Source organism: Pollachius pollachius, assembly GCF_949987615.1.
Source record: "Pollachius pollachius genome assembly, chromosome: 10".
NCBI lineage: Eukaryota > Metazoa > Chordata > Actinopteri > Gadiformes > Gadidae > Pollachius > Pollachius pollachius.
Window position 1 is genome coordinate 776049 of NC_136943.1, and position 21725 is coordinate 797773.

The following is a 21725-nucleotide window of genomic DNA, read 5'->3' on the forward strand; positions in this document are numbered from 1 at the left end:
CAACATTGGACAATTTGTGTGTCAAAACTATTCTCCAACATGGTATAACATTTGAGCCTGCAATTGGACCAATATTACAATTACACTAAGGGCATTTACCAGATGCTTTTATCCAAAGCATCTTACAACAAGTACATTTGTCAGAAAGAAGACAAACAACAACATATCGCTGTCGGTACAGTATGCAGTATCACAAGTCTGCAGGGCATCCTAAAGGTTTAAGGTTAATCCTAGGTATTTATTTACCGTATACTTGTAGTCTTTTTCCTTCTGCTTCCCTCTCCGTCGAAGCACAGGAAGCTCGTTGAACTGGTGGCCTCCCTGGAAAGGAAGAATGGCCTTCCCTGGGACCCAGGCTCGCTCCGCTATCTCACCGATAGTCTCCAGGAAATACAAGCGACACGGACGATGGCTCGGTGCTGCAACAGAGACGAAAGGAAAACATTAAGACAAACATAAGGCCGGACATGGGACTTTGAAAGTGTACAAATGGTGGATGCAGTTTGAGGATGCCCACACAACAAACCAGCCGGAGCCGTTGAATCTCCGTCTCACCTTTCATTTTAGTGTGAACACCCTGCGGTGTGTCGGATGCGATCTGGCAGGGCCACCAGGGGCGTCGGTTGAACTTAGCCCAGACCAGATCTCCGTTCAGATACTTCACCGCCGACAGAAGCTTCTTCTTGGGGCTGTTTGACTGCGGAGAATAATACTTAAATAAGATCACAGCATAATAGAATTATGTTTTGGATATGGACTTGGATATGTACTCATTATTGTGTTGCATTGTAAACAAAACAAAAACCATTTTACTGCCTGTGTTACTTCTTCCAAAACAGTTGCAATTAATTGATCCAAGGTGTGCATTGCTCTGCCATCCGAGGTTAAGAACCGGGTGGGATCCAGACACATTAAAAGCGACCTCATATTCTGACGCCAGCAGTTCAGTTACAAAGGCAAAAACAATGCGAGAAAAGAAAAAGAGAGCTTTTGACGAAGGCTAAAGAGCGAGTAACCGAGGAGGCTGACACTCACGTTGGAGTTGGTGCCGGACGGCGAGACCAACCCGGTGAAGGAGAGCTCTGCGTCGCTGTCAGAGTTCTCCCCCGCGCTCCAGTCCTCTCCCATACTGATCTCGGGCAGTGCGCTGGGGCTTAGTGTAGGGTTGAGTTCAGAAATGGTCTGGGCCATGAGGTTGAGGACGCCCGGTTTGTACGCGCTCTGTTTGTCCAGCCCTGAGCTGGACGTGGCCGTCTTACGGTCCGACGGGCCCCGGTGGCGGCCCAGTCTGGGTGAAAAGGAGTGAAAGGAGACGAGGTCCTCCTTCTTACCGCCGCCCCCCCGCTCCTCCACCTTGAGGTCTCCGCCGTCGAACAGCGTGGACTCAAAGTGGAGGTAGCCGTTTGGCAGCGGGGAGCAGCGGTCCAGGCTGTCGGGGCTGTGGGGGGAGAACCCGTTTTTGTCCAACTCCGGGATCGCCTCGAAGGCGTCCGTCTGGACGGCACCTGGCGACGGCGGAAGACGGACGGACGGCGCCTCAAACTCATCGTCATCCTCCTCTTCCTCCTCCTCCTCCTCCTCCTCGTCTTCCTCGTTGCTGATGGGGCTCGGTGAGCGCCGGTGAGTTCTGGAGCGGACGTCCATGGGGGGCCCGCCCAGGTCGGAGCCCCTGGTCACCAGACTGTTGAGGTCCTGCAGGCTCCGCAGCGGGCCGCTGAAACAATGGGACCGGTCTGGGGGGCTGTAGCCCGGGACAGGTGCTGGTTTGATGCTGGAGGATGGCAGTTGCATGGCTGGCGGTTGGCCTGACCTGCGCCTTCGGCTGCCACATTGGTTTCCATAGGAAGTAGTGGCGAGGCCATTGGGGGTCCTTAGCTCTGGCTGACCCGAGCCGAACACGGAGCCTCCCCTAACAGCCCGTCTGTAAGACTGATTCATGTTGTCATGGCTCTTTCCTGCCAAAAAACAAAGGGTTCATGTTAGGTGAACCAATATTTACACTCAAAGCAGGACAACAAGACGCAACCTCCAAGTTCTTATTATGGCTTCATGCACTGACCGGTAATGAAAGGGAATCACCGACCCGTGAAGACCTTAACCTTTTAGACAAAATACTTCGACAATCCCAATAAAAGCGACGGACGCCTTCCAAGGAGAATAGGTGGCATGTAGGGCTGCATGCTCACCGATAACCCGACATGGCTGGCCTCCATTCCAAAAGGCCGTCGGTCGCCAAAACAGAGGATACTACTCCTGACATGCTGCTTTCAGACAATGACTATTAAACCAAACTAGTCCGGGTAGCATTCACCGATCATAATAAAGCAAAGAAACAAGCGATCGCCGATTCGTATATTCGTAGGAGCGCACACGCTACGGCAAAGGTGGTGACACTGTGCCATCAGAGAAAGGGTCTCCCACAGACCTACTACACAAACAGGCTACAGCCACATAGCTACTGGTAACTTGGGACAAGAACTCATCGAAACAAGTTAAAAACGCGTCGACGTGGGGAAAGATCACGAAAACTCACCATTTGGACGTCGGTCACCGTGAAACCGACAGCGGATCGGTCGTTGTTGCGCTTAAAGCGGCTATTTTCCTCGGTTTGTGGAGGCAGATCTGCACACTCCCAGCTGCAGCAGCGCTAGGCCAGAGCGCAGCTCTCATTCTCTCCCCTTCATCACAGCCTCATCAGCGGCGGCCCTGATGAAAACTGTCACTTTAAATGCAAAAAATAAGCACTAGATCATTTATATTTGCGAGCACATCAAGTGCGAGGAAAACCGGCGTGTCACTATCAATCCTCAATCATCTATATATATTATTTTAACACCATGATTTGAGCCTGCTGTCGGAGTGCCCCCCCCGGTAATGATAAAACAAGCCCAGACTGCCTATGTTGGTGAGCAGCGACCAATCGGCACCGCCACCCAACCCCCCGCTGCAAAGGGCCTGTCTCACCCTCCTCACCGTCTCCCTCACACACACACACACACACACACACACACACACACACACACACACACACACACACACACACACACCCAGGTGCAATCACAGAGACGGATATCCGTGCAATGCGTTTATGTTCTCTATCCAATGCATCTATTTATAACCAAAAATAAATTCTGCATTGTGGATTATAATAATAGAAATGTGGTGCAGCTGTTGATGTTTCTTGTGCCTTTCTCTGCCTGTTCCATGGATGCCAGGCCGCTATGGAGAAGGCAATGCACATTGAGCAGAGTCCTTGTGGTTAAGACTCCGTGCGCCATGTTGCCTCTGAGTCCCGAGTCTCTGAGCTCAGGAAGCAGGCCGCTAGGCGCTGCAGACACAACATGTCGGTGCCAGTGGGGCCATGGAGCGACTTCTGCTCCGAAAAAAACGACGTGTTCAAACGTTGGATTGTACTCTTATGCACTCCCAATGTTTACCCTGCAGTTTGGATAGAAAACCCCCAGTGTCTTGCCCCGGGAGACGGCGTCAGTGCGCGTCTGAACAATAGACGTGGCCGTAATGCCGCAGTGGCCTCGTCCTCATCTACCCGGCGTCACACAAAGCCCGTCAAGTCCTTATATAAACCTTTATATACACCGTTGCTCTTCACGGGTTTATGTTCATAAACCGACGATCAATACAGGCCTACGGGTTAGACGTGGTTGTATAAATAGTATACCTTAAAAAAAAGAAAGAAAAGACAGACGTAAAGTCACTTGATTTTCCGAGGGGTCGGTTTACCTGTGGTTGAAATGGATCGATTATCTTTCACATTTCACAACGTCATTCTTGGGTGTATGACATGCGTTTGCGTTTCAGAGTCTGTACGGGGAGGGCCTGTACGGCTGGGTGATCAATTAGACTATTAAATGAAAGTTATTACCCGAAACCAAAAGGATAGGCCCACCATTGGCACAGGAAGGCGTGAGACCTCTAGCGTTCACTGTAGGTATCGCACGCATGTTTACTGTCTGAAATGACTTTTATTTGGGTTTCACATACACCACAGAAGCTTTTAATACATTTTCCACAAAGAAATAATCTTAAAATGAAGTTTAAGTGAATATTTTTTTGCTAATGTACTGCATAACAACATATATATTCGCTTATCAAGTGATAGTTTGAGGAATCCAAGGAAACAAAGTAGGCTATTACAATACCCAGTCAAAACATATTCACAAAGTATAGAAATAACAATTTTGGTTTTTAAAATAGTTTACCGTGTGCTGGGTTGTTCAATCAAGATCATAAAAAACATCGCTGTGTCCCCATTCCGTTTCCTTCTGTTTATCTTTTTTCATATATAATATAAAATGAATCACATATTGCACTTAACAATACAAAAGGACAACTACACTTCCACATAAGATCAGGAACATGTTTGGAATGGAAAGCAATATGAAGCATAGTAGCAAATCATGAATCAATTAAAAGTCTGTTTTAAAAAAGGCTTAAAAAACACTGTCCATTGAACATGGACCATACACTACAATGTATAGATACTTTCATTCCTACATTAATTTGATTGTATTCCTATGCATGCATCACTGTCAAACAGGATAACATACTTTCTAGATGGGTGCCTTTAGTTCTATGGAGGAGAGGAAAGTAATGTCAAGACTGCACAATGAAAAGTTAAGCTAATTTACATTATTATGTTCTCCATCTTCCATACACACTGAGAGAAAAACAAAACGGTGAACAAGTTGAAGAACAATAGAAACAAGACGTCTGCAGAGCTACTCGTTGCTGTCTTCAACTTTGCCCCCGGCCTCACAAAGGTCTCTTTTCTGCATCATGCTGTACGGAAAGGGCGTCACGTCACAGCAGGTGTAATCCAGTTTCTTGGGCCCACTACAGTTGCTGAAGTCCACTTTCTTGGCTGCTTCACAAGTGGCCAGGCCCAGCTTCTTCAGGCGTGCCAGGCTCTTGATGCTCCCCGGTGGCCTGCCGGGGCTCACTTTGTAGCCCGCTGCTTTGGTGGTACCCAGGGGCCTTCCAGGACTGGTCTTGAAACCAGCAGCTTTCGTGGTCCCCAGCGGACGGCCAGTACTCGTACGGTAGCCGGCCGATTTGGTGGTGCCGGCCGGTCGCCCCCTCTTCCCGGACTTGACGATCCCCTTTCCCTTCTTCTTGGTGCCATCAGGACCAGGCGCCTCGCCGCCCCTGATCCTCGCACTGGGAGGCTGCTGGAACTCGTTTTGGTTCTCCTGCATTTGGCATGTCATGGGTTTGTGCATGCCCTGTGGCAAGGGGGGTAGGTTAGCGAGGGACAGCTGCAGGGACGGCGGAGGCGAGGAGTAGAACTTGTTGGACTGTGTGCCACATAAGTCGAAGTGCCCTGCAGAATGCTGGCAATCCTCTGACAGTCCACTCATGCAATAGTCATTGCTGCTGCTGGTCACTTGGTGCATCATTTTCTGCAGGGGTGGAGAAACTAGTTGTAAACACCAACGGGACTGGGAACAGATGAAAATAACGAGATGTTTCTTTGTTAACACCAACACGCCTGCGCACACACGCAAGCGAGGAATTTGCGGAATTGCTTACTTTTGGACTGACACACACTATGCATGTAAAACAAAGGGATAGCCCTCAAGGATGACGCGTACACAATTGTTCAAACAATGCATCTCGTTATACCAAGACGTGATTAGGTGTGAACGCAAATACATGATAGTTAAAGCAGGAAAATGAAAAGATCGTACCTCATTTGTGGGCGGCTCATAGGATGGAAAGGGTTAAATTTGAATCAAATATAATCTTTCTATTTGACAGCCACACCATTTTCCCAATAGCGTTTGTAAACCACGCCTGGTTATCTACTGATGCTGCCGCGAACGAGGATTGCAATTTACCGTGGTTATTTCCCGGTTTATGTGTCCGTTTTAGCTGAGGTTTAGATAAGAGGCAGCCATTTTTGTGAAAAAAATAAAATGCAGTCCTCGAATGCGCATGCGCCGAATACCTCATTGAAACGTAACAGTTCACTTGAAACAATGGTCCTTTTTGTGGCTAAACGTGTACCCGGGTCAAATAAACTGGGTTCAGTATAGGGAACTAACTTTCCCGTTTTAGCCAAATGGCTTCTGAATGGATTTAAAAAGTGCTGAATTCAAGTAAAATTTACACCCAAATAAAATATAATTTGAGGAAAGCTTGTAAATAAGGAACCAACAGGGGCCGTTTCACAACGCTTTTAATACATTAATGTGAAATCAACAATAGACACTGGCGTTAAAATGAACTCCGTAACCAGGCAAGTAGCAATGTACATTTATAAGCAACTTCGCTGCATTCTTCTGTTTAAACGTCCCCTGGACTTAGGTCTCCCTGATGATCTTGGTGAGCTTCGCAATTTTGGTCTTGGTGGACATGTCCACGTACTTGTCCCCGATGCTGACGATCATGCCACCCAAGATGGCGGAATCCGTCTGCGGATGAGAAGGAAAAATGAGAAAACGGGACCCTGAACTTCCCCCAACCCCTCACCAGTTCACCGTCTGGGTCTGAACCCCACCTTGGTTTCCAGCTTGATGGTTTCACCCTTCTGGAGGAACCCCTTGAGGGCCACTTGCAGGTCAGCAAGACTGGCGGCATCCAACGCCTGAAATATTAAATAATATATTAAATGTGATGATGAGGTATAAAGCATAAATCATCGCAATAAATACAATATCATTTTTTTTTTTAATCAAAGAGTTACTAGACTAATTAAGATGCTATTTATATAAAAGGAATATACATCTAGACTATGAATTATAGTCACACAACAATTATATTCCTAGTTGTACTTCGTGCTTTCATCAAATGTGCAATACCTAAAAGTGATATATATATATATTTTTTTTTATTATTTTTTTTAAACAATACAATAGAGATATAACACTTCTAGGTATTGCACATTTGATGAAAGCACGAAGTAAAGCAAGGAATATAATTATATTTTATTATATTTAAATGTAGACGTCTCTGCCAGATGGTCAGGCTCGGTGTGATAACGCGTTACCATATCGTGTAACGAGCTGAGAGCCGCTGGTTACCTGGGCGGTGGTGACCGAGCAGATGACCTCTCCACGATGGGCTCCCATCATCATGTTGTAGGCCTTGATGACGTCGGCGGTCAGGGGCAGGCGGCCGTTCTCAGACAAGACCTCTGCAGAGGAGAGAGAGGGAAAGGGGGTCAACAGAGTGGACGGCCACAGGTGTATCGCCACTGGCAGAGCATGACCACTGAACCAAAATCCAGATGGAAAACAAACTTATTAGTAGCATGTTTTGAGAGGTTGTGTGCCAAGCTTATCGACCTAGCTGAGCCCAATGTCACAGAACGTAAAGAAGAATTAGGTTGTCCGATTGCAAAGGCAGAGAGAGAGAGAGAGTGTCTTTAATTTTCCCACCTTTAAAAGGAGGTGTCCCTTTAAAAGGTGTCCTTTTAAAGTGTGGGTGACAGGTAAGCTACATAGGGTCGATAGGTGAGGAGAAAATAACACAAAATGACAGCGTTTTGTAAATCGGATCCGGTCGTGTAGAATAGCAGAGTGTAAAGAACCAAAATGTTGTAAGGCAGCTTTTATGGAATAAAAGCTGAGGTGGTCCATTTCTTGGTTTGGTGACCCGGTTTGAGGAGATTGGAGTCATTTGGCTTAAGCCGCCATTAATGCACTCACTGATGAGGTTGATGGTGAGAGGAGACATCTTAGCCTTGACCAGAACGTCAGTGACGGCCTGCATCTTTACGCCGCGTTTGATGTGAGGGTTCATGACAATGCCGGAGACCTTGGGGTCCTTGATCATGGTCTGAGGACAGAAAAGGTCAAAGTTCTTGTAACCATGCAGGGCAACGTGAAAAACCGTACAAACAGACAGTTGCATCGGTTTGTTGCTTTTTAAATGGTGCAACACGTTAGGATGTGTTTTAACGTGTCACTGCCACAACTTACCGACACTTTTCCCAGTTCCTGCTCAACCTGGTCCAACTGTTTCTTCTTGCTGGCCGCTGAGAACAGTGCGGTGGCATAGCGACCCTCGACTCCATACACATCGATAGGAGCCTTGGTTCAGGGCGGCGGGGGGAGAAACGAGGGCAGGATGGATGCATTACTATTCATGATTGACTTCAGTGGATCACAGATGTATGTCGCAAATCAATCGATCCGATACGTCGAAGGTCCTGTTAAGGTGATCAACTCACCTTCATCAGTTTTGAGATAGGCCTGATGACAGACGTGCTGAACTGGCGCGCCTGAGGAGGTTAAAGGGTCATTTAGAAACAACGTGACAGATCAGGAGCTCTGGAGGTAGCTTGCTGGTTAGCAACAATGCTATCCAACCCCAAGGTCTCGTGGCCATTGTGATAACCCACGAGTGCTGTGACCCCGTCCTGCACAGATGAACCTCTTAGTAATTTCCCCATGGGCTCACATGGTACAATTGAAGCTTTCGTTATCTTTTAATCATAAAAAGCATTGAATATCTTACCTGCTGTCCTAACATGAGTGAAGCCATTTTCTCCTACAGCTGTCGAGGGTATATCTTTCTGCGCATGTGCAACTAATGACTACCCAGACCGTTCAGGGTTTGTGGGTAATGTCGTTTTTAACTTGACGTACATCCGTGCGGGAGAGGACTTTTGGCGAGTACATTAATTGCTAATAAAATAAAATAAGAGCTAATTAGCAAGTCGATCATATTATTTTAAAGGTGAAACTTTTATTATAATAGGAATATTATAGGAATTTAATTAATTTAATTATATAAATATTCGGACAGGGGTGCATCGCAGGGTGATGGAGAGGCCCCTGCGGTGACGTCACTATAAACCATGGGAGAAACGGCAGGAACAGGTCGATGAATTTGAGTTTTGTTTTTTTTTGTTTACTGGATATCAGTTCGCCACGGTGAACCACCGGAGGGACACTAATCAAGAAGAAAATAATGTTTAATGTTATATAAATCGGGATCCGGGCTCGGTCAGGGACGCGGTCCGTCCAGCTGCGGTTGACGCATTCGTTTTTGAGAGCAGGTTCGGTGGCAGCGGATGATCAGATCCAAGCATCGTGCATTTATATATATTTTTATATATATGTTTATATATAGCCATCCATATATTGTAAGCCCAGGGCTCTCCTTTTAGAATTAAAGCCAGCCTTCTTGCTGGCTGATAGAGATCCTGCCATGGACGACAAGTCTTTCACCAAGGAGTTGGATGGATGGATCGAACGGCTCAATGAGTGCAAACAGCTATCGGAGAACCAAGTCAAATTCCTCTGCGAAAAGGTGCGTTATATTATCCTATTGTAAACAGACATAAGTTGGGTTATTGGCGTGTGTGTGTTAACACTCTGCCAGTCAGCCAGCAGTGGATGATGGCGTGCATGTTAATAAAATGCATGGGTCATCTCAATGGAGGTTTTTCACTTGCGTTTATTTGTGCCTTTTTGACGCACATCTTTTAGCTTCAGCGTGGAAGAGGTGATGAAGGTGAACTCACTGCTAAGCTACGCCCACGCTCTATTTACGCCCTGCTGTGCCAAATGGCCTTGTTATTGCATTCCCCCATGTATATTATAAATCGCAGTTTTAGAGGGAATGTTTGGGTTACAACAATCCATCTCCAAGTGCAAGCAGCGGGGTACATCAACGTTCCTCTCAATTGCTTGGGTTTGGGTCTCCCCTTTCCTCATTTAAAAGTGCCACAATAAGCTCTCAACCCTAGCGCTGGTGCCCACGGTTCTTCCCCCTAAGGCTAAGGAGATCCTGACCAAGGAGTCCAACGTCCAGGAGGTGAGATGTCCCGTGACGGTGTGTGGGGACGTTCACGGTCAGTTCCACGACCTGATGGAGCTCTTCAAGATCGGAGGCAAGTCTCCAGACACCAACTACCTCTTCATGGGGGACTATGTGGACCGTGGCTACTACTCCGTGGAAACCGTCTCCCTCCTGGTCTCTCTGAAGGTAAAGGGCTACTCAAAGAGACCCCGAAGGATGTGTCTCATCATCAACGTCATGCTGGCAATGAGATGTTTTAAAACACTGGAAATGGGACTTGAGTTATAGCTAATAATATAATTATGATGATTATGATATAATGATGATTAGGAAACATGCACGAGCCAGATCGGCCGAATATATGTCAAAATGAGTTGGCCTCACTGAAGGCGAAAGTGTGGCTTCATACAGGCAATTATAACAATATGAACAACGTGTTAACAATGTTATAAGCTGCAGTGGGGAAAGGGGGGGAGGGGGTATTCTAGATTGCACAAAGACATAGAACCCATGCCCGGTTTTGATATTTAAAAATCCATGTCATATTTGCAGGTACGGTACCGGGAGCGAATCACCATCCTCCGAGGGAACCACGAGAGCCGGCAGATCACCCAGGTGTACGGCTTCTACGACGAGTGCCTGAGGAAATACGGGAACGCTAATGTCTGGAAGTACTTCACAGACCTCTTTGACTATCTGCCTCTGACTGCGCTGGTCGATAACCAGGTAAAAGTCCTCTCTTCCACCGTGACTACTGCCACATATCCTAGTCCAATCAGGATCAACCCCATCTAACTAACGTCATTCCATGCAGATCTTCTGTCTCCATGGCGGGCTGTCTCCCTCCATAGACACACTGGACCACATCCGAGCGCTGGATCGCTTGCAGGAAGTTCCTCACGAAGTAGATGCCTCAAACAGATCATATTATATATATATATTACATCATATACATATCATGTTTCAGACACATTGTTATAAATCATATTAGTCGAAAGAAACTCATTTTGCAAATGTCTCCATGTCAGTATTTTTAAAAGGCACTTGAATTTCATCACTATTCACCATCAATAATATTCTCCAGGGTCCGATGTGTGACCTACTTTGGTCAGACCCAGACGACCGCGGTGGCTGGGGCATTTCTCCCAGAGGGGCCGGGTACACCTTCGGCCAGGACATATCGGAGACCTTCAACCATGCCAATGGCCTGACCCTGGTCTCCAGAGCCCACCAGCTGGTCATGGAGGTAGTTGCTCCTTCCTGTGAGGTTCTCCAGCATCAAGGGATCCAGTGTCGCTACGATGCGGTGTTGTAGGCCTAAATAAAGAAGCATGTACATGTGGTGTGTTGCACTTTGATAGGAAGCCTCCTTTCTCCCAAAATAGGGTTATAATTGGTGCCACGACCGCAACGTTGTGACTATCTTCAGCGCGCCAAACTACTGCTACCGCTGTGGAAACCAAGCCGCAATTATGGAACTCGACGACACTCTGAAGTACTCCTTGTAAGTCATCAAGCTTTCTTTTTATAGTGCGTTTTAATCAAGACATGTTTTAATGAGTACGCTATGCTGAACCGTAAGCTTAAAATCCTTGAGAGTCCTCCGATTTGTTGAAAAAACGGAGGGAGAGATTATGAGTGCGGCCGTCGTGTTTTCAGTTTACAGTTTGACCCCGCGCCGCGCCGAGGAGAGCCCCATGTCACTCGCCGTACCCCAGACTACTTCCTGTAGAGAGGACGACGCCTGATGTGTGTTGTCACAGCCAGTGGAGGTTAAGATAAGGACTGCCAACGGTGTACTATGTAGAGGTTCGGAGAGATGATTATTCATGACCCTAAAGACCGACATATTGTGTGCCATAATCACAAAAAATAGCGTAATATATCGCATCAGCTATAAACACTACCATCTTCTTAACCCTGCCCTCTCTGTGCATGTTTTTATTGCTAGAAAAGTCGGTGAAACATGAATACTTAAAACACCTGCTGGTTTGTCAGGAAGTATGTATTTAAAGCAGATGATCTAATTCCAAGACTATTGCCTAAGTGTAATTACCCTTTGTGTTCAGATGTTGATGTGATCATGATGACGATGTGATGCCTAGTTAACACAAAACCGCATCTTTCATGAGGCATGGCCTCAAAGATTACGCTCTATTTAATGTAAATCTTTAATGTTGTTTTCTAAACAAAGACGCACAATAATTCATTTTGTGATGTGAGACGGTACAGTAAGATGTCTGACTTTTATTTATCTTCGCATTATTTTGTTTGATTTTGATCACATAGCACTGATGCCAAATTCCCTTATGTCCTGATGTGAGCTGAATTGTGCTTCATGTGTTTACTGGCGTTAATATAAAGTTGATATGAGTTCTATATGCAATATCTGTACCAATGATATTCATGTCAAATAAAGTTGTTTTGCAGCCCTAACTATGATTAAGAATGCTTTGTCAGAAACTGTATACATGTATTTTTTAACCTTTTTCATGTATTTTAAGCCTATATAAAAGCTACGCTAAGACACAGGGGTTTCAATGGAGAAACATAACACCTCAAACTTTAAGCGTCAATCTAATCGTTTTTGTTATCATTAAAAATGGTTGATATATTTAGGAGCCAACGAATTTCATCCATTTACAATGTGTCAGAGCCACTTATGATGTGAAACCATCATATTAGTTTTATCATCAAATATATTTTTGATATTTAAAATATCTAAATATATCTATATATATATATCAATAGGCTATATATATATTCGTTTGTTTAATCTATTACATATCTATATAAATGTAATATATATTTATATATTAATAGATGTATAATATACATATTTATAAATATTTAGCTATAAATCAATAAAAGTGCTGGATATTTATGTATCGATAAATAAACGTCCTAGCGCTTCCCTAGTGCCCTATCAATCATTAGGTTATCCGGGACTCCGGTAGGGGCCATTCCTTCCGCTAGGGGACGCACCACTCACTGATGCTGTGCTGCTGACGCCGCGCCACGTAAAGTAGCTCCGTTAAGGGGACTCCACTCACAAGCTTCTGGAACCGGAGCAGGTACACTCACTCCGTAGTGCAGTAAGTCACGCATTTCATACTTGTTCTTATTTAACATTTAAGGAGTGTATTTCTGACATGTAGGTTTATTCCAGCGGTGGTGCCTGAGAGCCCGCAGCCATGCATGCATGCTGTGGATGTGGCAGGGGAAGACTAGTTGAATTAGGACGCACAGCTGGGCCAAAGATGTCGTGTGTAATGTGCATGTTTCAATCGGTGGCTGTTTTATTCCCGCTGTGCTATTCGGCCTCATTAAAATGAATAATTTCAAAGAGATTCGGTTCGGAATCGACGGGTATGTCGGATTGGATCGCCGCTATCCAGTGCAGCTGATCAGGGGCCAAACGCAATGGTGTCTCCCTGGCTTTACGCACCGACCGATTGACCTCTTCCACCAGATAACATGATAGTGCCTTGACAGGACGGTATGGATATGAGTGAAGCATTAGGCCTGCAGGTTAATGTACAGCCTGGGTTCTCAGGTTCAGTGGGATAGAGACGGAGGGGTTTTGTTATTCGTTGGGGCCAAAAACCGCCGTCGCGACCAAAGTTCAGTCGGCTCGTACGATGCTCCATATTAATGTTTTATTGAGCCTCCACTAGTGGGTTGTTAACATCTCTTCATTGAACAGTGACACAAACACAATCAATGGCCCCAGAGTGGTAAGACAGAGAAGGAAAAAGCCCCAGAGAAGGCTGATGCTTCGTGGTGTTGGAGGACCACCAGAAGACCCCCTTCTCCCGAGGACCCCGTGGCTTCTGATTTAATTTAAATTAAAGACATAACGTCGCGGATCCTGCAGCCGCGGACCCAAACGCTCCGTTATAATGGTCAATTCAGCAGCCATCTTTGGTGCAATTTCCATGAGGATGTCTGCATGTGTACCTCTGCACGACTACGACATGGACCCCGTTGTCCTTAATGCGCCCCGTTGTCCTTTGCACACTGCTCCATCCAGTTGATTCTGGCTTGGCACGGACGGCAGCAGTGGTTCAAAACCAGATCGGACTGGGTACGCTGGTTGCACGGCCCCGCTAACGTCCCTCCTTCCATTGGGAGAGCATGCATGCATGCATACGTCGCTTTGCGTGTCACTGCCGTGGCCCGTGGGCTCGTCTTACCATTCACCAAGTCGTATCTTGTCATAGACGAGGGAACACTTCATGCTTTTTGAAGTTCAGTCGAAGTGGAGCAATCACAGTTAAGGCCAATTTATCCCTCTGCGTCGATCGGCCGCCGTAATCAGGCTGCGAACGCCCGAGTGTCTGCGTCGCCTGCGTAGGGCAGCCGCAGTGGAGCGCAGACGGTTCTGCGTCGGTGGTTCTCGGCTGACTGTCACTCATTGGACGACATCTGGGGACTCTGAAAAAGATGATCTGATGCAATATTGAAAAAAATTACATCTGAACATATTCGACTGCTCTATTTAAGATCAAGTTAAAGTGACCTCCTTATTACTCCATCTACCAGAATCCATACTGCTGTACTTGTATTGCTTTGACTGGAAGAAACACAGACATCTTCGTTGGAATTTTCAAGTAACACCAAGAATATATTTCATATGCTAATACGTGATATTGTACTTATTCCGTAATGTTTAACATGAGTTAAAATACAAATACTTTCTTGTTTTTTAATGATTTTATGTGAGGGCTTCTCTCATCGCAAATATGAAGTTATATAAGAGACTTGAACTCCTCAATACAACATTGTGTAACGGCAATGACTTTATGCATTACTTAACACTTGTGGGAAATCCTCCACATGAAACACTGCTGTGTGTGCGATTAAAGAACTGGATTGTGCTGGTTGAATCTGCAAACCGAAAGAAAGGGTTTGGTTGCAATGTCTGACCAAATTATGAAAGGAAACGTGACTATTTTTTTGTGCCTCATATTCACATCTATGCTATGAAGAATATTGATTTTGTGCATTTAAACAAGCGACATGTGGATTACGTGTTGTGTCATAGCACGGAGCTGGTTCAACTGTCAAAACCCTCCGTACTGCAGGACTACAAAGTGACCTTTGATCTTGCATCCGCGGCAAAGAAAAGTACCACCGCTAAAAGACTATTTATAGCATACGTCGTTCACCACACAGGATACGTTCGAGACAGACAACTCTACTCGGTAGACTGAAGTATTTGCTGTTATTCCCAATCATCATCATGGTGTAATTCATCTACAAACGAGCAAAGCATCCTCTCCTCCTTCAATTAAGAACCCCACACGTTTTAGTCCTCCAGAAAGGACTCTTTTACTGGCAGCTATCCTAACCATGAATAAGTGGTTCTCACTGCAGAGCCAAATGGGAGAGGCCGGCCTTATCTATCTCCGCTATCTGGAACGATGATACCCTGGCTGATCAGGCCGGTTATGGGTTTAGGGGTCATGGTTAGGGTAAGGTTTTAGGGTTATGGTAGGGTTACGGTTAGGTTTAGGGGTTACGGTTAGGTTTAGGGGTTATGGTAACGAGTTAGGGTTATGAGTAATGAGTAAAGATTAGTAAAGGAGTAAAGGTTAGGGTAATGGCTTGGGGTTAGTGTTAGGAGTTAGGGGTTAGGGTTGGGGTTGGGTGCAACAAATAAGGTTTCCGTTACAGATCGGGTGGAGCAGATTTATATTTTTCATGGTACGGATCACGCGTGCAGAATCTTTTTTTTTTTTAGGGTAAGGGTTAGGGTTGGGGTTAGCCCATAACCCATGCCTGAAGCTTGAAGCACCAGGGGCTTCTCCGGGGCTGCAGCTAGATTCTACTAAAACTAACCCCAAATAAAGGAGTCTGGGTGGGGCTGGACCTGAGACCTAGAGGTGGAGCTGGACTAGACGAGCTCCACCCACGGGCTCCGCAGTGAGCGGACAAAGAACTCCATCGAGTCCAGAGAAATCCCGGCAACGGCCCCTTGTCGAGCAGCACTTCTCGTGCAAACATCACGCTAACAATGACAACCCTTACCAAGATTCTCTTCCTCCTCTTCTACCAGATAATGGCGGTCGAGTTATCTACCTCGATAAACATCAAGGAGCCCCGATGGGACCAGAGCACCTTCGAGGGCCGGGCCAAACACTTCTTCACCGTCACGGACCCCAGGAACATCCTGCTGTCCAACGAGCAGCTGGAGAGCGCGCACAAAATCATCACCGACTACAGGTAGGTAGTCAGCCGGCCTTCCGGCCGTTTCCAGGTGTGTTACTACAAAGAGCGCGCCAACTGTGGCGGTTACGGTGTGCGGTCTTTCAAACGCTGTTCCCTTCTGTTTGTCTCTCAAAGGAAAGGAGTGGTCTCCCCAGGTCTGAGCGAGGATGAGCTATGGCGCGCCAAGTACATCTTTGACTCCGCCTTCCACCCCGACACCGGGGAGAAGATGATCCTGATTGGCCGCATGTCGGCCCAGGTCCCCATGAACATGACCATCACTGGATGCATGATGACCTTCTACAAGTACGAGCTCTTCCTTTTCTATCGAATTTTGGAAAAAAAACGCCACAATGTTGTTTTTTAAAGCGGCCCTTTCTTGCCGTCAGGTGTGAGAGTGATTAGCCATTACACTCCGTTTCTAATTAGTCTCTAAGCTACGTCACAAGTGGGAGTGTCCACAAGCCTGGTACGGTCTACTGAGCGGCCAGGTGACCTGTCCATCATAAACCAGGATTGACACTCCCACCTGTGATGTCACTGTGCCACTGGTCCAATAGGGGCCCTTTGAGGAGCACACGGTTGATTCAAACAAACACCCCATGTTTCACGGTGAGGTGCGACGCCTACCGGATGCTTCGGCAGTAAGTGTCTGGGGTACTGAACGCAGCGCCTTCTCCTTCCAGAACTACCCCAGCAGTGGTGATGTGGCAGTGGATCAATCAGTCCTTCAATGCAATAGTCAATTACACCAACAGGAGTGGGGATGCACCCCTCACAGTCAGGTGAGAGACGGGCCCGTCTGGCACTGGCACTAGGTGGTGTAACCTGGCATTAACAACCCCCCCCGTTATAACGAAGTGTTGTATTGTTGGTGCATCCCGTGTGACTGACAACTTTCTTTGCAGTCAGCTTGGCACGGCCTATGTGTCTGCCACCACTGGGGCCGTAGCCACGGCTCTGGGACTTAATGCACTAACAAAGGTATCTGCCCATCTAACTCTTTTCTTTCATTGGTTTTATTCATTCTCCTCCTTGTCTCGTACATGTTGACATGCACTGTGGCAGTGGCCTTATTAACCGCCGTTCTGTTATAACCTAACTGTATGAACGGCAGGTAAGGTGTTAGAGTTAGTTGTGCAATGGTTGTCTGTGTGCAGTGGATCTGTTTGGTTATTGCATGTTATGCATTTGTATATACATTATAATATATATATGTAAAAAGTCAAAGAAGTGTAAAATCACCGCACGCTGGTATACGCTGATAAGCTGATTTATTTTGTGAACAACAAATCACCTCTCTCTCCCCTCTCTCCTTTCTCCTCTCTCCTCCCCTCTCTCCTCCCCTCTCTCCTCTCTCCTCTCTCCCCTCTCTCTCTCTCTCCTCTCTCCCCTCTCTCCTCTCTCCCCTCTCTCCTCTCTCCTCTCCTCTCTCCTCTCTCCCCTCTCTCCTCTCCTCTCTCTCCTCTCTCCCCTCTCCTCTCTCCTCTCTCTCCTCTCTCCCCTCTCCTCTCTCCTCTCCTCTCCTCTCTCCTCTCTCTCCTCTCTCTCCCCTCTCTCTCTCTCTCCTCTCTCCCCTCTCTCTCTCTCTCCTCTCTCTCCTCTCTCTCCTCCTCTCCTCTCTCCCCTCTCTCCTCTCTCCTCTCTCCCCTCTCTCTCTCTCTCCTCTCTCCCCTCTCTCCTCTCTCCTCTCCTCTCTCCTCTCTCCCCTCTCTCCTCTCCTCTCTCCCCTCTCCTCTCTCCTCTCTCCTCTCTCTCCTCTCTCCTCTCTCCCCTCTCCTCTCTCCTCTCTCTCTCCTTTCTTCAGCACGTCTCCCCACTCTTCGGCCGGTTCGTACCGTTTGCTGCGGTCGCCGCCGCTAACTGCATCAACATTCCCCTAATGAGGCAAAGGTGAGGGGGCACAGACCCATCCTGCTTCTTTAATGATCCAAACAAAGCCACCACAACCCCCCTCCCCCCCCCCCCTCCCCCACTGAAAGATCCTGCCACCAGCGATATGTTGTTGTTTCTCTTTATTCCGACAAATGACCTTACTGTGAGTCGCTTTGGATAAAAGCGTCTGCTGAATGTCCTAAATGTGAATGTTGTCCTACCCTGATGGATGATGGAAGAAACAATAACATTCTCCCTTCTCGGAAACTGCTCGCAGGGAACTGAAACACGGCATTCCCATCACGGACGAGAACGACAATCGGCTAGGGGAGTCCACGCAGGCGGCTCAGCAGGCCATCTCCCAGGTGGTGGTTTCCAGGATCCTCATGGCCTCTCCCGGGATGGGTAGGAACACGCCTGACCCACGACCCCTGGACCATTTGTTTACATAATGTGGAAACACACATACTCCTGATAGGCTGATGTGGTCACATGTCTGGTATGTCTCAGTCTCTGTGTTTTTTTCACGTAACATTTGTTCATGGATTTCATGTCGTTTTCCTTTCAGCTATCCCGCCATTCCTAATGAATCACTTGGAAAAGAAGGCATTTTTGAGGGTAAGAGTTCCTTTTGAAACGTAGGATCTTTGAAAGACACGCCCTTGTTTTCTGTAGTCTGTAGGGAGAGTTCCTAACCCTACACCTCAAAGCTAAACGGTGAGAAGGCATGACCTCATAAGATACCCTCGTGTGCCGTCCAGCTCTCGCCACCTGGTGTCGACACATGGGGGGAATGAGCGGAGCCTCGGGCCACGAGGTCACTCCACTGCCACGCTCCCCTCCTATGCCTTTGTGTTCCTCACCGCATTTTTCTGCATGGTCTTTTCAGAAGTTCCCATGGATGAGCGCCCCCATTCAAGTGGGGCTGGTGGGATTCTGGTGAGTAGTCAGAGATGGTCCACTGATAAGCCACCATCCGCAACTCTTTAGAAACACCACTCTGACGCATGACACGTCATCCAAAGTCAAGTCACACGACGGTCTTTCCAATGAGCGTGGGGGGGGAGATCGCTCTGCGACCATGTAGCCAAGAATAGCTCCCGTCCTGAGACCTCAGGAATGTTGCATCTAGGTTTTGTCTACCATTGCGATTCATAATCTAGCTGGCTAGGGGTTTTGTGTTTGAGTGCCAAACATCAGTTTGCTCATGCAAACGTCATGCAACCCCTTCAGAGTATGCTACATTTACATCCAGTCGGGGGTTTGGTTGAGCTAGGCTGTGCAGCCTTCCAGAGCAGCTAGGTCAGCTGGGAGCAGAGATCTCACTCTCGTGTTTTTTTACAGCCTGGTGTTCGCCACTCCTCTCTGCTGTGCCCTCTTTCCACAAAAGAGGTGAGTGAACACCGCCGAGCTTACGCAGGTCTGTCAGGAGGACTTCCATCGGAACCTCTACCGACCCATGACTAACGCAGCGCTACCTAATTGCGTGTTTCTCAGCTTAAGCATGACATCACAGCCCCGGCTCAACCCCCCAACCTGTCCTCTCTCTCCTCCCCCAGCTCCATGTCGGTGAGCCGGTTGGAGCCGGAGCTGCAGGAGAAGATCCGAGCGAGTCACCCGGGGGTGGAGAGAGTGTTCTTCAACAAGGGGCTATAGAGGAGCGTCCCCCCCCCCCCCCACCAGCCACACTTAGCCCCCCCCAAAGAAGCACTGCCATGCCGTCACAAGGCAGCAGTTCTCTCTGAGCACAGTCCTCCCTACCCTCCTGCTAGCTCATCCGTTCATCTAGTTCAGTGTGCCAAAGTTACGTTTGCTACTCTTCATCCTCGCTCTTCAGATCGACCCATCCTCATCCTCCCTCTCCCCCAGGATTGGTCTACTCTAGTCAATTTTAGGATTCTTTTTTTAGATCCTGCTCTGTGGTTGGGTGATTGTGTAAAATTACATTGGGGAACATTTGTGTCATGCCGGACCTCATGAAAATGATGTTTTTCATGGCGGTTGTAGTGGAAAGTGGTTGTCGTGGTGATGATTATTATTATTTTTGTATTCTTCACGGTACAGTTTCGGTCTGTGACTTGTTCAGGTGTCGGTGCCAAATCATTGTTTTACTTCTCTTAAAATAGTGCTATGTTGTTCAGTTGTTCCGGAGGGACTCAAACCCTTGTTGAGTTGAGATCTTCTTCCCATTCCATGCATCTGCCAAAACTCGACACTCCCGACTTACCTCTCAACACACACCACCTCCTCATGTCAGTGCCATTTCAAAACCACAATTAAGAGTAAATTGCCAAATGTGTGATGCCACAGGTGTTGGGGCTTTCGGATTACTGAGGATAGAATCTTAAAGGAGAAAATAAATCTATATTCTGGGATTCTCCCTACAAAATGTGATGCTATGCTGGTGACTTAGACCAACAGGGTGCTATCTGACATCTTGCTATAATTGCCAAACATGCATGATCGAACCACAGCGGGCATCAGTGCACCAAACCACACGCTTCTGTGAGTCCATGCCAGTCTTTGGACAGTTAGCTGCATCATTGCTCTATTGACCTTGACCATGTTTTCATTTTCACACGTGAACTGTCGCAATGCTCAACCATTTTTTTCTATCTGTATTTCTGTACGTTGAAAAAGCATTTGGTAACTTTTACCTCTCCCCTTTAAGCCCGTCGGTGTCATGACCGTTGCCATTGTACAGCTGTGTGACATTTAAGAGAGGATTTATGAGAGAGGATTTGAGATTTCCCAGAGACAGGAGAACTCCTGTGCTTTTCTGCGCCACTGAAAAGCACACGATGAGCTCATGGTTCAATTATAGCACAGGGGACAACACAAGGACCACACACACTGAACGATGCAACATAATGGAAGTATGTGGACCTTCTCTATCTTGCAACAAATAATCTAAAGTCTTTAAGACATGCATGACGAGATCGGGTCCTTTGTTTCCCAGAGTAAGACACTGTAGCTCAGTGTGTGACGGTTTTGCTTCGTTTGGCGTATGAAGGTGACCTTCATGTTCTTTGTCCACCTACTTGTGAAACACAAAACCAAGCCAATATAGTATATGATATCCATTCTAAGGAAGCCAGGTGAAACCTTATGAAAAACAGTATTTTCAATGAATAGTAATAACAGATACACAGTATTAATGTGCAGGGATACAAATTAACTTGGCTGGGACAATTGTGTTTTAATGATCTAAAAGTACTTAATTTGCTTGCAACATTCTGTGTATTTGTGGTGTATTAATGTATAATTAAGAATGATCTATTTGCATATGTCGGTATATTAGATTATTTCAAATATTCATTTCAGAGAATCTACTAAATTGGGGTTTATTCTCTAGAGTATATGGTATATAAATGCTTGTTGTTCCAATGTCTTTGTGGATGATTGTAGCATTTTCAAAATGTTGTTAAAAACGGCAGTGTTTCATCCGAATACCACGGCCTACTGGATTGTACATCGCTCAAAGCACAATGTTGGAAGAGATCTAAAATGCTGTAAATCTGAACTTCATAATATAAATCACAAATCTGAACACTCATGGCTCTGACTTAGTAGGCCTGCCCTTAATCATTGAGCAAATTGGAGCAGATTATCAGTGATAATAAGGCTACGTTTGCTGTTTTTGATAGCCAACAGTCTGGTAGGCTTTCTGAGTGCCCCCAAAACTCTCCCACACTGTAACCTTATTTAACCCACTCAATGAACATCCCTTAACAATGTAGCTACTACTTTGCATCAACTGTCCCTTCAGCCAGATTGATAGTGAACATGTTTTTATTTTGTTTGATGAGATGGTGTGTTCGTATTTGTTATGCACTACATCCAGATGGTTTTAGAGTTAGGCTGAA

The 21725-nt window shown here is 46.6% G+C and overlaps 5 protein-coding genes across 7 annotated transcripts in view; 2 read left to right on the forward strand and 3 right to left on the reverse strand.

Moving 5' to 3' along the window:
* LOC307082031 (histone-lysine N-methyltransferase, H3 lysine-36 specific-like) overlaps positions 1 to 3869 on the reverse strand; it is a 19506-nt gene extending 15637 nt beyond the window's left edge. Inside the window, 5 exon segments of the mRNA XM_079745441.1 lie at positions 247 to 419; positions 556 to 697; positions 1036 to 1955; positions 2534 to 2706; positions 3742 to 3869. Of these exon segments, the coding sequence (XP_079601567.1) occupies positions 247 to 419; positions 556 to 697; positions 1036 to 1938 (1218 nt within the window). The 5' untranslated portion in view covers positions 1939 to 1955; positions 2534 to 2706; positions 3742 to 3869.
* Positions 3870 to 3976: 107 nt separating this feature from the next.
* Positions 3977 to 5922, reverse strand: LOC307081327 (UPF0461 protein C5orf24 homolog). Of its 3 annotated transcripts, none has more exons than XM_079744466.1 (2): positions 5859 to 5922; positions 3977 to 5420 (listed from the first exon to the last, which is right to left on the reverse strand). In XM_079744466.1, the coding sequence occupies exon 2, from the start codon at positions 5415 to 5417 to the stop codon at positions 4740 to 4742; it is 678 nt and encodes a 225-aa protein (XP_079600592.1). In that variant the 5' UTR covers positions 5418 to 5420; positions 5859 to 5922; the 3' UTR covers positions 3977 to 4739. The 3 variants fall into 3 exon arrangements, with proteins under 3 accessions (XP_079600592.1, XP_079600590.1, XP_079600591.1); XM_079744464.1 differs by having other exon boundaries at positions 5709 to 5917; XM_079744465.1 differs by having other exon boundaries at positions 3977 to 5459; positions 5709 to 5917.
* Positions 5923 to 6182: 260 nt separating this feature from the next.
* Positions 6183 to 8570, reverse strand: atp5po (ATP synthase peripheral stalk subunit OSCP). The gene is made up of 7 exons (XM_079744467.1): positions 8482 to 8570; positions 8195 to 8245; positions 7944 to 8054; positions 7671 to 7800; positions 7044 to 7156; positions 6521 to 6607; positions 6183 to 6434 (listed from the first exon to the last, which is right to left on the reverse strand). Exons 1-7 carry the CDS (start codon positions 8506 to 8508, stop codon positions 6324 to 6326), a joined length of 630 nt encoding a protein of 209 aa, XP_079600593.1. The 5' UTR covers positions 8509 to 8570; the 3' UTR covers positions 6183 to 6323.
* Positions 8571 to 9177: 607 nt separating this feature from the next.
* LOC307081182 (serine/threonine-protein phosphatase 2A catalytic subunit alpha isoform) lies at positions 9178 to 11503 on the forward strand (the record flags this gene model as incomplete). The annotated part of the gene is made up of 7 exons (XM_079744269.1): positions 9178 to 9279; positions 9748 to 9957; positions 10324 to 10497; positions 10586 to 10675; positions 10856 to 11017; positions 11157 to 11275; positions 11431 to 11503. 7 exons carry the CDS (start codon positions 9178 to 9180, stop codon positions 11501 to 11503), a joined length of 930 nt encoding a protein of 309 aa, XP_079600395.1.
* Positions 11504 to 12791: 1288 nt separating this feature from the next.
* On the forward strand, positions 12792 to 21633 carry sfxn1 (sideroflexin 1). The gene is made up of 11 exons (XM_079744268.1): positions 12792 to 12866; positions 15833 to 15999; positions 16120 to 16290; positions 16671 to 16769; positions 16893 to 16968; positions 17792 to 17877; positions 18137 to 18264; positions 18428 to 18477; positions 18749 to 18798; positions 19204 to 19251; positions 19419 to 21633. The coding sequence occupies exons 2-11, from the start codon at positions 15836 to 15838 to the stop codon at positions 19513 to 19515; spliced, it is 969 nt and encodes a 322-aa protein (XP_079600394.1). The 5' UTR covers positions 12792 to 12866; positions 15833 to 15835; the 3' UTR covers positions 19516 to 21633.
* The last annotated feature ends 92 nt before the right edge of the window (positions 21634 to 21725 follow it).